At 39.1% G+C, this 16,728-nt stretch overlaps 4 protein-coding genes across 6 annotated transcripts in view; 1 reads left to right on the plus strand and 3 right to left on the minus strand.

The window, feature by feature from the left end:
• Positions 1-60: 60 nt before the first annotated feature.
• Positions 61-4,411, minus strand: heca (hdc homolog, cell cycle regulator). The gene is made up of 4 exons (XM_079474032.1): positions 3,958-4,411; positions 1,659-2,768; positions 726-880; positions 61-521 (listed from the first exon to the last, which is right to left on the minus strand). Exons 1-4 carry the CDS (start codon positions 4,244-4,246, stop codon positions 357-359), a joined length of 1,719 nt encoding a protein of 572 aa, XP_079330158.1. The 5' UTR covers positions 4,247-4,411; the 3' UTR covers positions 61-356.
• A 253-nt stretch (positions 4,412-4,664) lies between these two features.
• On the minus strand, positions 4,665-7,724 carry abracl (ABRA C-terminal like). Its single transcript, XM_079474033.1, has 3 exons — positions 7,414-7,724; positions 6,552-6,619; positions 4,665-6,068 (listed from the first exon to the last, which is right to left on the minus strand). Exons 2-3 carry the CDS (start codon positions 6,610-6,612, stop codon positions 5,884-5,886), a joined length of 246 nt encoding a protein of 81 aa, XP_079330159.1. The 5' UTR covers positions 6,613-6,619; positions 7,414-7,724; the 3' UTR covers positions 4,665-5,883.
• A 241-nt stretch (positions 7,725-7,965) lies between these two features.
• Positions 7,966-10,130, plus strand: slc25a27 (solute carrier family 25 member 27). 2 transcript variants are annotated; one of them, XM_079475528.1, is made up of 9 exons: positions 7,966-8,235; positions 8,375-8,566; positions 8,691-8,775; positions 8,852-8,974; positions 9,053-9,165; positions 9,255-9,339; positions 9,414-9,506; positions 9,612-9,714; positions 9,784-10,130. In XM_079475528.1, exons 1-9 carry the CDS (start codon positions 8,151-8,153, stop codon positions 9,853-9,855), a joined length of 951 nt encoding a protein of 316 aa, XP_079331654.1. In that variant the 5' UTR covers positions 7,966-8,150; the 3' UTR covers positions 9,856-10,130. The 2 variants fall into 2 exon arrangements, with proteins under 2 accessions (XP_079331654.1, XP_079331653.1); XM_079475527.1 differs by having other exon boundaries at positions 8,033-8,235; positions 9,050-9,165; positions 9,784-9,992.
• Positions 10,131-12,931: 2,801 nt separating this feature from the next.
• The window catches only part of ncoa1 (nuclear receptor coactivator 1), a 29,935-nt gene continuing 26,138 nt past the window's right edge, over positions 12,932-16,728 (minus strand). For both annotated transcript variants that reach the window (XM_079475268.1, XM_079475267.1), the window contains exon 20: positions 12,932-16,469. In XM_079475268.1, the coding sequence (XP_079331394.1) occupies positions 16,302-16,469 (168 nt within the window). In that variant the 3' untranslated portion in view covers positions 12,932-16,301. The remainder of the gene's footprint in view (positions 16,470-16,728) is intronic.

The following is a 16,728-nucleotide window of genomic DNA, read 5'->3' on the forward strand; positions in this document are numbered from 1 at the left end:
ATAACAAATCACAGAATGAAAAAGAATCCTTTTGTATATTTTATTGTTTTCTTAGTTTTTGTACAAAAGAGCAAATTTGGCATACAGAGATACATTCACTTGTCACAGTTTTGTTGTTGCTTTATTTTAAATGCAAGCTTAGACATTTCAAGAATGGCATAAGAATTGTCGCAAAAGCACACCCTCTTTCTCTTTATAAAAGTTGACGTCATAACACCACGTTTTCTTTGATTCTTTCTAATTCGTCCTAAACAGAACTAAACCCACAAAAAGGTTCAACGAGAGCCCAAAATAAGTAATTCCACGAATAAAAAAAATAAACAGAGAAAAGTACTAGCATGCAATTGCAACTTTTGTCAATAAGCTTCGAGAACTTTAAAGGAGGAGAATGGCTTTACAAAGTGATAGTCCAGATTGCCACAGTGTGGACACTGCTGCACATTGCTGTACTCGGAGAAATACTGCATGCCTATGCGTACATCTATGACCGGTTTCCCACAATGCTTGCAGTTTAGCCGGGCCTGAGCAGACAGAGAGAGCAGTTGTCCATTTAAAATAGAGAAACTCGATTTTAAGTCTAAAACTTAAGTGTCTTATGCATATTGTTGAAAATAAACTTTACAAAAATGCATAGTATATTTAAGAATATAAATATAAAGATGCGGTTTTATAAAAACAACACACATTCTCCAGTCTTTATGTGCAAACACAAACAAATGCATTACCTGGCAACACGGGGATGCGGCCAGTATGTCGTATGTGTACATCGTGCCCAGCTGGTGCCAGCTTCCATCCCACCTGGACTTGCACTTGATACACACAATTTTGTGCACTCCTTCAAGGCAGTCCACACAGATGGCATAAAGGTGCATCAGCCTCCCTTTTGAACATGAACAGAAAACACTTTAAAACCGCAATCAGACGCTAATGAATGAAAATATATTCTATTAGGGAATGAATGATATGCCATGATCAAAGCATTATTATCCCTCACAGACGTCTAGCTGCTTCATTACATGAAGACGGGCAGTGAATTTAAAATCAGCTCAAAGCTATTTTGGTACTTTTCCACCATTAGCAGTTTTTGACTTGAAAAACAGTTCAAATAGTCACATACTCAACTTAAATATACTTTCGTTAGTTTTGTATTGAATGTGCACCCTTATGCCAGAAGAAATGGAAAAGATTTAGCTGTTCTTGCTATAAACCATGAATAAAAAATGTTCTAAGCCAGGCCCAGTGACAAAAACAGTGTGAAGTGATACCAAAACAAAGGAGCAACTGACACTGTGATTTTCATATTTAATGTTATGAAATGTCAATGTTAAGGAACATTATCACATATTTCTGGTGAAATACCAAATAAGCAGGATGATGTCACAATATTATGGTTTAACTAAATGATTATCGTAGCCAAAAAAACTCACAATAACATATTAATAACATATTGAACACAGTTCAATAATGAAATATTGTGACAACCCTATATCAAGTACTTCAAAACGTTTTAGAACATTTCCAAAATGACAACACAGCCGCAGAAAAACAAACATACTTTCAGTTTTTCCTAAATACATTTGGGTCCAATTTGGAATGGTCTCTTAACTTGTATTTTTATACTTTCATCCCACTGGAGTGTGAATGATTGATGCCCTCACCTTGTAAATGGCATGGCACGTCATACTCAATCTCATCATGGCGTGACGGGCTCAGGAACAATGTTCCATCCACCAAAGGAAACTGCTCAAAGATGGGCAGAGTGTGATGGCAAAGGGCACAGTTCACAACATTCCTGTGACTCGCGCTGAGAGCAGACAGAATGAACTTCCTGAGATCCTCTCCCTGGCCGGCTTGGGCATCGTCCTCCATCCGCACGTGGTAGGTGTTAAGCTTATGGCGAGGAATGTGTGTGAGCAGCTCGGAGAGATCCAGCCTCCGCAGGAACTGCACAGGGTTGTCTCCTGGAGAGAGCCGAGGCAGGCACACGCCAGCAGCTACTTGCTCCAGGTGAGCCCCGCGTGCCACCACACCTCCGGGCAGCAGGTGCTTTCTGTGGCCCTCCATGTGAACGGCATTCTTCAGAAACTCTCCAAGATGTCTCGAACTGCGCGGACCCCCGAGAGACTGGGGTGAAAAGGAGAAGCCGGATGGAGGTGACTGAGCAGGGGATTCGCAAGGGGAGCGGAGACCGTGGGGAACCCCGCTACCCACGTTTGGAGGAAGCCCATAGCCTTTCTCCTGAGCAAGCTGCCAATCTGCCGATTGTCTGCGAGAAAGCTCCTGACTGGAGCCACGGTGAGCCAGTTTATGGTTTCCCGGTGATTTCCCTTTCTTTGGCTCGTCGAATGCTTCGGCCCCACCCCCGGCTCCCCCACAAGCACCTCCAGTGGCACCGAGACAGAGCTTCCCGCTCCCTTTCTCCGGCATCTTTTTCTTGCGCTCGTCCTGCATGCGTTTCACTTGGTACCAGTCCGTGTCTTTTTTCAGGTGTCCTTGGCCACAGCGGCAGGAGCAGAAACGGAATGCCAGATCGTAGCCTTTTTTGGTCCACATGTTCTGTCGGCATTGCTTCTCGTTCCAGCTGCGGGCCCGGCCGATGCAGTTAAACTGCACTAGGATGCTGCTCTCCCATTCGTAGAAACACTGCCGGTGCATCCAGTTGCCGTAGGGGCAGAGTTCACTATTGCACACGACCCGCTGGTAGTCATCCTTCTCAAGATCAATGGGACGACACAGACTGCAGACTAAAGGGGTGGCACATGGGGCCTCTGCAAACACAATGAAGATTGAGCTTGTTACAGTGTTCAAGTCCGAATTTTGTAATACGTTACAATATGTCGCCAACTTTCATACTTTTGTGATGTTCGAGACAAAAATATGATATATTATATATATTATAAAGAGAAAACAAACTTATCACAATGTAACATTTTTGACAATGTGATTCTGACACCTTACTGTATTTAAATGAATGTATGAATAATGAATGAATTTATGATTGTAAATAAGTGTAAATAAGTAAACCTCAACCTAATAAATTAAAAAGCTATTTTTAGATACCTTTTATGCATTTGAGGTCACTATACAGGAAACAGCTACAGTATCTCTTCAAACTAAAATAAAATGGATGCTATTTTACATGGAAATGTGTTAAAAGTTATTGTTTTACATTCCCTACGATCAATAAACACACTCAAAAAAAGAAAAGAAAATATATATATATATATATATATACAGTATATAATGTCATACATTCATCAATGGGTAAAATGTACTAATGCATGAATGAATCATACCTTTTAGATCACAAATAATCTGCAATATCATAAATACAAACTGAATAAACCAAACCTTAGCAAAACCTAGCTATTAATAGACAATGTGCTTCAGACACCTTGCTGCAATTGACGGAAGGTTCAATGTAAATGCATCACTGTGCTATTTTTGACAACACTGTGGGTGATATTCCCACTCAGCCAGGACAAGACGCTAATCGACACTTAAGTGAATGAAGTGTGTTTGCATGGGAGTGTGGCAGAAACACATCTGCATCATATATACACGATCACACACGTGCATTATTCACAGTTGCCACTTAAATGCATTACTTGTGAAACCTTAAACACACGAAACATTTAAGTGCACGTCATTACATCACTGTAAATATGACCCAAACGTTTGGTCAGGGTTGACGATATATCAAATCCACAAGTCAAAGGCCTACACAGCCAGCTTACAGTTCAGGGTGCGTGGATCAGATGCGTGAGTGGACTGAACTATCTCCAGACAACGTCGTAACAATTTCCCTTCTCACCACAAGAATGATGGTTATGATGGGGATGAAGGCACACAAGTTGGGCAACACAAGGAAGCCAGCGCGCAACTTCAGGAATAAAAGTCGCGTTAATGCAACTCGGGACGCAACGTTTAACGACACATTTACTGTTACAATCTTACCGCTTCTGTTGTCGCTTGGCGGACCCGCAGTGGCCCCGGTCAACACCGCAGGAGTTCCACTCGTGACGGCGGCGGACGCGGATGCGGACGCGGACGCGGCCGCGGCGGCTCCATTTTCTTGCTCATCTCCGCTACTGTTCGTGCGTTTATTTCTCTTCCCCTTGTTGCTCTTCTGGTTGGGCATAATGGAGCGCTCAGTGTGAATGCCGTGTGTCAACGACCACCAAGCGTTTCGGCAGATATCATATCGATGCTGTTTGGCGAATGCAATGCGAACGGTAATGTACATGTGATGCAGATGTTACGGATCGGCCGTCATCATCCTCCGGATCGTGCAGGAAATCTTGACAGCAGAGGTACACCATGAAGAAGGCGTGTCTCTCTCTTGTTTTGATTCCTGCTCTGGAGAGAGAATGGTCAGGCGCTGTATTCTTCTGACTCCTCCTCCTTCTCTGATCCGAAGCTCGGGGTTATTAATAGAACGGACTTAGAAGAGGGTGTCCCGGGCTAAATTGAACCCACTGCTGTAATTATTGAAGACTTTCAACCAGATATTGACAACAAAAATTGATTTTTGAGGCAAACATTTCCTAAACCAAGACTGCAAAGATTGATTTAATTTTGAATTGATGTTAAAATGGTTGAACTCAACATTGATTCAATAAATGCATTTTCTTCCCAATCTGGAAAAAGATCAAGATGTCTTGAAAAGGACCTGGAGTTTTTTTCTCAGCATTTATTGTCGTATGTACTCTTATAAATAAAGTTTCCTAAAGTATAATCTTGTTTGTTTCCATTTTGCATAAGGTAAACAAAACACAAGCCTTGGGAAAATCACTGGTCTAAATGTTAAAAAATGCTGAATTATAAATCATATATAAAATTATAAATTACAATGTTAAAGTCCTTTTGAAGTATTCAGTAGTGTTCGTTGATTTTAAAGATTGCGTCTTAAATCCAGTTCATTTTTGTGTGCCAGCGTTTATTGTGCTTTTCAATAAACAGTTTCCAGTCACTTCTCAAATGCAAAATTACAAAACAAAAATCAAAGCTCAGATAGAAACACAAAATGTAAAACAAACATGTAAACATTGAATGCTCTTATCATACAAAAAGAACATTAAAATGGTTTCATAGATTTTTCTACAGTCAGCAATGTGATTTCTATGACTCAGTATAGACAAACTCTATATTTATTGCGCAATTCAATATTTCGTTTTGTTGCTCATATGTTAAGATTCTCCCTGAGATTCAGTGAGGCAAAAAACTGCACCTTTGGGAGTTTTATAATACATTTCTAAAGTCAACTAATAAAATTTTGCACGGCAAAGATGGAATCATTTTATAGTTAAACACATCATTAGACATTGCTCCCTGTTTAAGCCTTCTTGTTTCATAAATGCTTTACAATATTTATTTATAATATAATATTTCATATATGTGATTGTAATTGGCACAAATAACTTTGCAAATTAAGAAATGGTTTTGCAAACAAACTGCATAATGATTACTGTTGAAAGACAGCAATTATGTCTGGCATATTCATTATAGCTATAATTAGACATCAATGTATAATTTAATTGAGACTTAATCAGCATTTACTGGCTGCTCATTTTCATTTCCATTAGATTGAAAACAATATCTTAAATTAAAGGAATGTTATAAACATGACCGTGCACACTTGAAATGTTGCAATGTAATGTTTTAATGATATAGCTATTCAGCTGTACGTGATTAGACAGGGAAGATTGCAGCGTTCTTAAACCTTGTGCAAATCACTCCTGAGAGAAAAAAACTGGTGTATAAAAATATTCCAATGCAGTTTACAAAAATCTTACATTCTCAAGTATATTTCCTTATCAAAATGTAGATTGCTTTCACTGAAGCAGTGACATCTGAAAAAGACTTTGAAAAAGAAAGTAAAATTCAATCCTGCAGTAATATGACATCCACATTATCATGAACTCCTTGCAGTAAAAGCTCCCCTTCAAATGAGATGATCTTCTTTCGCTTGGCCGCTTTCAATGTTCCGACCAGAGCTTCAAAGAGGTTGGCGCACTGGTCATCATTAAACAAGACTCCAAATTTGACGCTGATCTTCCCATCTGCATCTGTATGACAGTAAGAGTGGTCAGAGTTAGCAAACAAATGTATAAAATGCATTAACAACATTGAAACTCTCTGGTTAAACAACTTAGATGTTACAGGAGATATGCTAGCTGGTTAATGAAGACCCAATTAAGAGACTGAAAAGGTCTAAAGATTTTATAAATGAACAGAAAGGCTCTTATAACTACACAAGTCCTTATTTAAAGACACGTAAAGACATGTCGGTATTAGAAAATGTTGACATGTATAGACGTGTTTATTCAACCCTTTGGTATCACACGAGTACATCTTTAAATATGTCTAAAAATGACGTTGATCAAGCTACCAACCTGTTCCTGTAACTCAGTCAACATCGAGCATTGCACAAATGTCATGGGTTTGAATCCCAAGAAACACAGATACTGATACATAATATATACATAACTTACAACAAATGCACAATTTGGATATTTCTTTCAAATGCAAAAATGTAAAGCAAAACTTACTTTTGTTGCCCAGTCGACGAATCTCCTCAACAAGCAGACTAACTTCATGTTCCACATTCATTTTGTCACTAAAAGCATACATGCATTTAGATGTTAATGTCATAAAGACCTAGTTTACTTTCTCACACGTTGGTCCATAAAAGCACATTTGGGTTTAATTATTTATGGAAAATCATGCAATATTGGGGTTTACATTGTGCTATTCAGTCTTGCATTACAACAAAATACATCTTTACACTGTAACTGAAGGAATATTACTTTATTTATAATATACTGAACAATACACTAAATTAAATAACTAAACACTGACATTTTGAATATACACTCGTCTCATTACTTAGCGCCCTCTATGGCGGAGTAGAGAACTGTAACGCCGCACCCTACCGGATTATTGCAGATGCTGACCATTTATGGGCTATAAATACTTATCGGATTGAACTTTTCTTAAGAACTAATGCGTGTGACCAACAGTATTAATACAAGACGGGTCAGAAGATCGTTGTTCAAGAATACGTCAGTATAGTTAATAAACAAGCACGGTTTTCACGGAGCACGAGGGTTTTCGTTTGTTCAAGCAATGCGGAAGTGCAAATCCTAACACCGAAAGTGAAGTAAATGTGTGAAGATCATATTGTGAATACCGCGTTTTCATACGACCGTGTCATACACCATGTTATCAAAACAGAATACGTCCATATAAATAAATAGTCTAAACAAATGAACACAGTTTTGTCCATAAAACCCATTTAAACCGGATCATACAGATTCTGTATTACTATTTGATAATAAACATTCTCTAATATAAGGATAAATAATAAGGAGCATAAAACATTTGAATGCAGTTTATCCAGAGCAAACATACCTCTGTGATGCTTTTGTGCCGCAGCTCTGTAGACTGAATGAAATGCAATTGATGGCTTTGTGTGTGACGTCACTGCGAAAGGCACCACGAAGATGATCCTAGTTACAAAGTTTGCCCATTCAAACAATGATTTAAATAATTTATCGTTGCGAAAAACAATTATGTGAAAGGAGCACAATTCGATATTTTAACTAAATCGGTATTCCAGAGGAAATGTTATACTTCTTCTTAAACTTCGCCAGCATTTCCGTGGCGCCAGGTGGCAGTAAATTCAATAGACACATAATACTATATAGTGTTATAAAAAAACGTTTGTGGCGTTCAAATAGTTCAAAACATTGTGTGTGTGTATCTCTGGAGTCAAACATACACGAAAAGTGAAGATTGAATATTAACAGTAGTTCCGAGACCTGACCGTCTAAAGGGCATGTGTAGAAAATGCCTATCCAATCAGCTGTAGGTCAGCAGTCCCACGTGTGCCGTCAACGTCCATGGCGGTTGGGAAGTGTAGTTCTGCATGTCGACCGGCTTCTTTTGTAGTCAAAACGTACTACGTCAATGCAGGGACCAACCGTATCGTCTCATTAAAGGTCGTAGTCCTTTTGGGCAATGTCAACGTTTAACAAAGCACTTCGGACTTGTGTTTCTTAGAGAAAACTGAACACGCGCTGTTGTGTTACATCTTGCATTTATTATTTTAATATCCACATATCGCTTTCTGTGAAACAGAAGACACAATGGCTCCTTTACAGGAAAACTTGCAGTGGCCCCGAGTATCAAAGTTCACTCTGTCTGCATGTGCTGCATCTGTTGCAGAATTAGGTATCTTTTCCGTTTAATCATGTTGTACGTTCGGTTTAAAAAAGCGATTTTAATCACATTATATTCGGCTACTTTGCAAATAATGTTGTTCTGTTTTTTTAATATCTACACATCTGTGTGTTTTGTGCCTTTGTTTTAGTAACATATCCCCTGGACCTTACTAAAACCAGGCTTCAGATACAGGGCGAAGGTGGTACCCAACAGAATGGTGGCAGTATGCATACTCAAAGCAAATACAGAGGCATGCTGGGCACAGCTGTGGGTATAGTGCGTGAAGAGGGGCCCTTTAAATTATGGCAGGGGGTCACACCAGCTATCTATAGGCATATAGGTAAAAATTCTTTATAAGCTTGACAACATAAACTAACCACAAATCAAAATGAACAATCCCGTAAGATACTCAGCATCAAACTGACATGCGTTTTCACTCTTCTGACCTCTGAACCTCATTTTAGTTTATTCTGGTGGGAGGATGTTGGCCTATGAACAACTCAGGGAGTCTGTTTTGGGAAGGTCTGAAGATGGAAGCTTTCCATTTTGGTGAGAGAAACGTCTTTGATATTTGAAACAGGATTCGTTGTAGATTGGATCAGCATGCGTTCTGTGATATCCATAGGAAAGCAGCGATTGGCAGTATGGTATCAGGTTCCTTGGGTCAGTTCATTGCTAGTCCGACAGATCTAGTGAAGGTTCAGATGCAAATGGAGGGCCGGCTCAGACTAGAAGGGAAGCCTCCAAGGTGAGACACGGTCACGTTTTAAAAGCTGTCATATTATGTGGCTACTTGTTTTGAATATATGCCTTTTTTAACAAGCAGAGTAAGTGGGGTCTACCACGCTTTTACGAAGATTGTTACAGAAGGAGGAATAAGGGGCCTTTGGGCGGGATGGGTGCCCAATGTTCAGAGGGCTGCTCTGGTTAATTTAGGAGGTATGAATGAAAGAGAAGTTTTGAGATGGGAATCTGTTGACTGCTGCACTTTTGTAATATGTCTAAAATGTTTTATTTCATATTCACAGACCTAATGACCTATGATACAGTAAAGCATTTTCTACTAAGGAACACATCCATACAGGACAACATGCTTTGTCATGGATTGTCAAGGTGAAGTTCTATTCTCTATTACTCAAAACAACCATAATATTATAATAAAAAAATGTGTGGAATATTCTGTATAGCATATGCTCTGGATTGGTTGCTGCAACTATGGGAACACCAGCCGATGTTGTAAAAACTCGAGTTATGAATCAGCCACGGGATTTAAATGGAAGGTTAGTTATATGTTGTGTATCGTATGTTTAAGATGACATTATTTGCATTCAATTATGCATTATTTGTCACTGTTTATTTGTCAATTTTACAATCCTTTCATACAGGGGACTTATTTACAAGTCTTCTATAGACTGTCTGGTTCAATCAGTGAGAGGAGAAGGATTGTTATCACTTTATAAAGGATTTCTACCAACCTGGTTTAGAATGGTAATAGGATTTCGCATATAATATGAGATTAATTTTTATGATCTATTCTAACTCTATTTTTATTTTCAGGCTCCCTGGTCTTTAACCTTCTGGCTAACATTTGAGCAAATGAGACGAGCAATGGGCTTGAGCTCATTTTAATGAATGTAACAGGAGAGTCAGAAGGAAAAACTAATGTTGGGCTAAAACTCGGTATTGTTTTGCTTAACCTCAGAACTAAATATTTCTGTCTACTCAGGACTACGTGTGAATTCACTTATATTCACAGGCACACATTCAAGGACACAAGGAAAAACAGAAACAAAAATGTAAATTGTAATTTTACATCGATACGTATTGAAGAAAATAAAAGAGAATTTGTACTTTCCCAAAACTGAATTAGGATTAAATATAATAAAATATGGAACTGTTTGTCTAAGATGCTTCTCTTTTCATTTAATACTTTTTATTGAATGTTTATGTAGACTGATCTAGTGGTAGATTGTTTTATGGATTGTTATGGTTTACTTTGTATCCATGTAGCTATAACATCTTTTACAAGTGCTGACTTTTCTGAACTGCACAACTTTCTCTGAACCCTTTAAAAAGATCATGCACACACGTAATCCAAACACTAGAGGTCGTCTAGTCTCCGTAACACACAGGAACGTAAACAAGATCTCATTGACAACGTCATTTCCTATCTAGGGACTTTCACGTACAGTAAAATGGCAACGCCGTGTGGAAGCACACCAAGGCGTTTAGTGCAATATGTTATCGTACGATCAGACCTGATCCACCCGTTATCGTGGCCTTTAGGGGCCGTTATAACTCAAGCGTGTCATGCAGCAACTGCAGCCATTCATTTAAACTACAACGACCCTGATACTCAGGATTATCTGGCAGAACTGGACACCATGCACAAAGTGGTGTTGCAGGTTAGTACCGCGAATCGTAAACGTCACGTACTTTACATTGACCACCGAATCGTATGTCAACGGCGCCGCCATATTGGAAAGGGCAATTGGGGATCTGCATGAGAAAAAAAATAGTTAACACATTTCGGATTTCAAGGGTTTGCGATGTACGTGCAGTAAACATAAAGTTATATTGATCTATTTAGAAATTGGAGAAAAATGTAAATGCGTGTATCTTTCCACCCCAAAACGCAGCTCTATTTCTGAGTTGATTATAAGGCGGTGTTACGCCAAATTCGAGACTGCAAAATTTCCCTCCCCAATATGGAGGCACGGTTGACGTCCTAGAAACGAGCCAAATGCATATCTTAGTAGTGCTTAATTATTACAAACACCTAAAGTCGATGATCCAATCACAATCTTTTAATTGGTTTAATGCAATGCTAAAATTGAAATACGTGTGCTGTGCTCCCTACATCAATGTTAAAGGTTTACATTTTCTTCTTCAACAGGCACCAGACGAGGCGTCCCTCACCACCCTTTCCAATACTTTGTGTGAAAAATCCATAGCGCATAAACTATGGATGGAGCAGCCGGAGAATATTCCCACATGCTTGGCTTTGAAACCTTATCCTAAAGATACTGTTCAGCCCTTTCTAAAAAAGTTCAAACTTTTCAAATAATAAAACTCAAGTCCTACGTGTATGACACAGCCCAGAAAGAGATTTGTCTGCATATTGTCATGTGGCAATAAGAATGAACATTAGGGTGTATATGTGGACATTTACATTTGTGTCAAGTGTAATTTCGGCAGTGTGTAGCAAGAGAATGTGGAAAGGCCATGCTTGATTTTTCTTTGTTTTGTGGTTTAAATGAAACAAAATGTTAAGATGTTCTTTTTATGTGTAAGAATTATAATTAGTTCAAGTAGTACATTGGAAGTGATTGAAATATTAATAAATTGATATCTGCATGGAGGCTAAATCTTTCCCTCGACGTGTCTGCAAGAACCCTTTATGTAATTCTCTCTCACATTTAGCCATTAATGACTTAACAAATAAAAAAATTTGACCAAGTGCTGCCGAAGCATCTGGGCTGAATTTGTGAATCCCAGTTGAAGGTCTATCGCTAATTTTACTGTGGGCAGGTGTAGATAAAGATGGCACTGGCAGTCCTTTTTAACATGGTGCTTTATTGCAATGTGTTGCATTCTCACATTCATGGATGTTATAGATTTGTTAGTCAAAGCATAAATTCCTTCAAGGTATATATCTTCACCTTGGAAAAGCAACAAATGGGGCCATATGCACGAGGTGTAAAGTGAATGTTCTCGTCTGTCTGAGTGTACGCGTGTAATGTATGTGTAAACTTCAAATCTCAGTTCGAGCAGCCACATAATTCCATGAAATGGACAAGAAAAAATAAGACTGATTCAGTAGATGCTAAACACAGTTTTGCAGCCCGCAGGACAATCCCGCAGGTGCTGGACCCAGCATGTGACTGATTGTCTATATCGTCCTAAGAAAGGTAGGATTCTCCAGATAAACCTGGATATAGAGAAACCGAAACAAAAAAGAAAACATGACAAAACATGCAGAAGTCTCCCAGATACATCTTCATTCATAATGTCCCACACAGCTGCAAAGATACCTCTTAAGAAAAAGATTCACAAGTATTATACAAAACTGGACAAAATGAGTAAAATGTATATATCTATATATATTTATTTATATTAATTTTACAGGTGAAAAGTGGAACCTTGCCTTGGAGGAACAAGTGCCGTTTTACATCACGCATGACTTCCCTTCACCAACACAACCAATATCGGTACATTAATAAGGCAGCGCTTACAATATGCGAAAATCTCAGGTAAACAGTAGCTACTATATAGGATAGCATGTAGAGATGTAATCTGAATGACGAGGAGAGTGTGTGTGGTGGTCAATACGCAGGATTTACTACTACGACTACAATGAGGAAATGCAGATTGTACGAGTTTGCATAAATGGTTGATAGCACTTGGCACCGTGTGCAGGGCCTGAAACCCAAGCCCTCGATACATTAAAATGCTGATGGTAGTGAGAGTTAAATGAGGAATGTATTGAATAGATAGAGCCAGGAGGTCCGGACATTGACTAGAAGGACGGGGCAAGGGAAGGTGGCGCACCTGAAGAAGATAGGCATAGTTAGATCTACGGTTCTGCAGCAGAAAAAACAGCCATGTAGCAAAAGCTCAGCTACCCTGCTCCTTTAATGGGAAGCAATGATGATACAGCCAAGTTCTTCCTGAAGAACCTGAGACGTTTTTTCTTTTCTTTTTTCTAAGAAAGCGAAATGGCAAAATACATTCAGGGGGGTATTCGTTTTGTTTAAGCTTCGATTTAAGACGGTACTTTGTAATGGCATCTTTCCTTGCGATTCGCGTATAAAGTGCAAAACTAGATTGTATTCCTTGCAAGTTCCTGGTAGGTTTTAGTAAAAAAGTTATGTAAAATACAGCAAAAGTCTTACAAAGGTCAGTATAAGAAAATCCTTGTAAACAAGAAAACGTTCATCAAACCATGAGGAGCAGTCCTCTATGCAGAAAATATATACAAGAGGCACCTCAAATTTGGTATAAAGAATCCTGCTAAATAAAGTATAGTTGCATCAGAATGACTTTTTAGCCCGAGTAGCTCAAAACCACTTGTTTGAACTACAAATTTTGTGTATCCTTGAGTAAAAAAAACGAGAGGAGATCATTGCAAGCATGCATCGCTTGTACACTGCGGTCAAACTTAAAGTAACAATCAGTTTAGAGTTGCGTCAGTTTGAAAACAAAAGCCAAATGCTTTTTATTTACCCTTAAGGTGCATAGCTAGCTGTTAGAGATTTCTCTTCCTGAAAACAGTGTCTAGAGTTCCTCCCGAGGAGGCATTTGCATGTTTGGTAAATCGGTAGAAACAGGGGAAAGATAATTCACTACTGAATGACTTTTCTATAGAATCGGTCAAACTAGCTAGGGGAATCGTGTGAAAAATACATATTAAATGAAACAAAAACTCAAATGGTAGTGTTCTAAACATGACAGGGTATGAGACGCCTATTCAGTCGAAACTAAATGCTACATTTGTTTTGTCCAATTGCATGAACCTTGCATATGATATGAATCTTTTAGTATCTTGAAGCTTTGGTCATCATTTCGTTCTTGTCTCAAGAGCGTTTACACATGGCGAAACTACAACAGGCAGTTGACGAAACCCCACCGGCGCTGTTCCCAAACCAAGGTTCCACTTTGTCAGGGCTGTTTAAACTTTGACAACAGAGAAATTAAATAATATGGCCTTTTTTAAATTAACCCGTACAAAAGCCAGTCCATGCTGCTTCTCCCTCAGCAAAGTCACATTCAGCAGTCGCTAAACCATTCTCACATATAGAGCAATCTCAACACCCACAGGAAAAGTTGCAGGTCTTCAATAAAAAGAAAGAAATCAAATCAAATCAGGACATTTGTCTGTTTCCATTTTAAACACCAGATATACAGTATTAATCACACACATACACGCTTTCGGACAGACATACACATCTCAAAAAACGAATTGAAAGAAAAACAAAAAATGGAAGCAAGTAGTTATTACCACAAACTCGGAGCACTACATTTTGTTGATTCTGAACAGATACATATTCACATTTATCTGTTATATACAAAATACTTTGATAAACCAGGTTCTGAGTAGTTCTATTGTACCTCCATGTCGTGTACTGACTGTGAGAGCCGTTTTAACAGAGAAACGAAACAAAAACATTAACAATAGGCGCTGTTCGCTAGTTTGGTATATTTGGCATAAACACAGATAGTCCATGACAGGTAGGGTTCAATAAATGGATAAAATAATTGAATCTGACCCACTGCGTAAAAAAAAAGGATTTCTAAAAGCCAACCACTTTATCCATACAAGAATGCCTGTTCCTCTTTCAGTGAGACAAAAAATGTCCAAACACAGAAAATGACCGTTCTCGAATGTGTTACGTATTATTCAATACATCTTGCTTTTTGTAACGTCTATATACATTTATATATAGCAAAAAGTGGCTCGATCGCATCTGTACACACTGCCGGCTGAGAAAATGGATGAATGAGGATCTGCTTTACAAAACGCTTTTCTTTCTTTTGTAAGGACAGTCTGAGCTGGTGTGGCATTGGAGAAGTAGAGCCATTCTTTGTATACAGAGAACACACGCCACTTAAACTCCACAACGTCCAGAAGAACACTGTCAAAAGCAGAATGAAAATATGCGAAGGGGAGATTTTCCAGTGGCTTGAGAAATTCTAACGGTGTTTCAATTGTGTTGCACGATTTGTGAGATGCAATTTTCTTCAATATTTTTCTTGACAATTGTCAATACGTAAGCATAAATTAAAAAAGAAAAAGTTTTTCTGATTATCGTTAATATATTTTACGTTAAAAATCTTGTTTTTTCTTTCAAAGGGGTCAACTGAGCGAAGAAAAATACTGATGAACAGTGTCTGACTGGGCAACAGTAGTCTTATGAGCAGTCAAAAAGCTGGAGAATGCAGCTGATGGTGCGAAAGTTGCATGCCGCAGAATCGAGACAGAGCACCTGTGGTTTTCAGGAGCAACCTTGAAACACTTGACTGAATTGAAAACCAATGTACAATCTACATTTTTGCGCCTGTATACAATGCAAAATAACGTTTGTAACATTTACTTGGGCTGTTCAAAGCATATTTCGATAACTAACATCAATCATAAAAATCATGATATATAAGCTTAGAGCACGCAATACGCCGGGATAATATCGTGCCGTGTTGCTTCTGTGCTACACGGCTTCTTGATTTGAAAGATTAAATCTTAAAATAAAAAGTAAAAACAAAACAGATTCTCAAAGCTATTAAAAAACGAGAACTGGTTTCGAAACCCAATGCTTTCAAAATGTGAATTGCCTGTAATTTGATGAGGTTTTGTTTTAAAGGAATTAACAAAGTGTGGGTTTGTCTCAACTTTGTCCGTTTCTGCTGTACAATAATACCAACCTGCACAACACATAGCCGCAAAACAACACTGATAGGCTGAGTTGACCCTAAGTGGCTCGTATTCACAGCTGCTGGGAGGGAAATGTGTAGGACATTAAAAAAATAGTTTGCCGTTTCAAAACAGTCTTGCCCGGAAAGCCTGCGGCATACAAATGTGCACTACAGAGCAGTCTCCCATCCTGGCGATGCTTGTTCTGAAAACAACAACAGACAATAAAAAAAAACAAAGAGGTGGGACATTTTTCCCATCATCAGGCACTGCTGAGGAGAGCCTACCAGTCACAGATCCAGCTGGAACTGAGCAATATCGTGAACAAAGCAACACCATGGCAACAGCCCGCCCCAGTTTCCCAATCCGAGTTCAGCTGCCGCGCCGCTTTTCAAGAAGCACTGCAACGTTGGCCTGACTGACAGGACGTTTAACCGGCTAAAGCAGCAGGTCCATGTACAGACTTGGCAAATTCTAGGAACTTGATAATTTCTCCTTTCAGGAAGCAGACTTTACAAAAGGTGACCGGGAATGAGTGCCCCGTCGAACGGGTGTGAATCCTCATGAATCCGGACGCCAACCCTGCAGATATACTGTATAGAAACCAAAGGTGCAGGAATACAAATTTCTACGTGTGGAAACGGTCCTCTGGCAGGTGTTGGGTGGGTCACTCGGTCAGGAGCTGCTGGAGGAGGCTTTTCTGCTGAGACTGGGCCGTGTGGGTCCCGCTCGGGACTTTCTGGGACCCTATGGGCCCCGACTGGTTCAGGTAGGAGTCGCTGCCCACCAGGTTTACCGTGCACTGGACATCGGCAAACACCTGAACCTGCTGTACCTGAGAAAAGGGGAATGTCAAGCATTAAGTTAGGTCACAAACCTCTTGTTGTTCTTCTGTGGAACACAAAAGGAGAAGCTGTCAGAATGCTATCACTTATTTTTCTTCAATACGATAAAGTAGACGAGTCTGAAAATGGCTCCAAAAACATCAATACAATGAAAAAGAACAAAAATCATCTTGGGTTCAACAAAAGAAAGAATGCAGGGTATAAAAATGCTTTTCTTGAAGTACTTAAGCATTACGTCATCTCAATAAA

Source organism: Barbatula barbatula (genome assembly GCF_947034865.1).
Source record: "Barbatula barbatula genome assembly, chromosome: 15".
Lineage (NCBI taxonomy): Eukaryota > Metazoa > Chordata > Actinopteri > Cypriniformes > Nemacheilidae > Barbatula > Barbatula barbatula.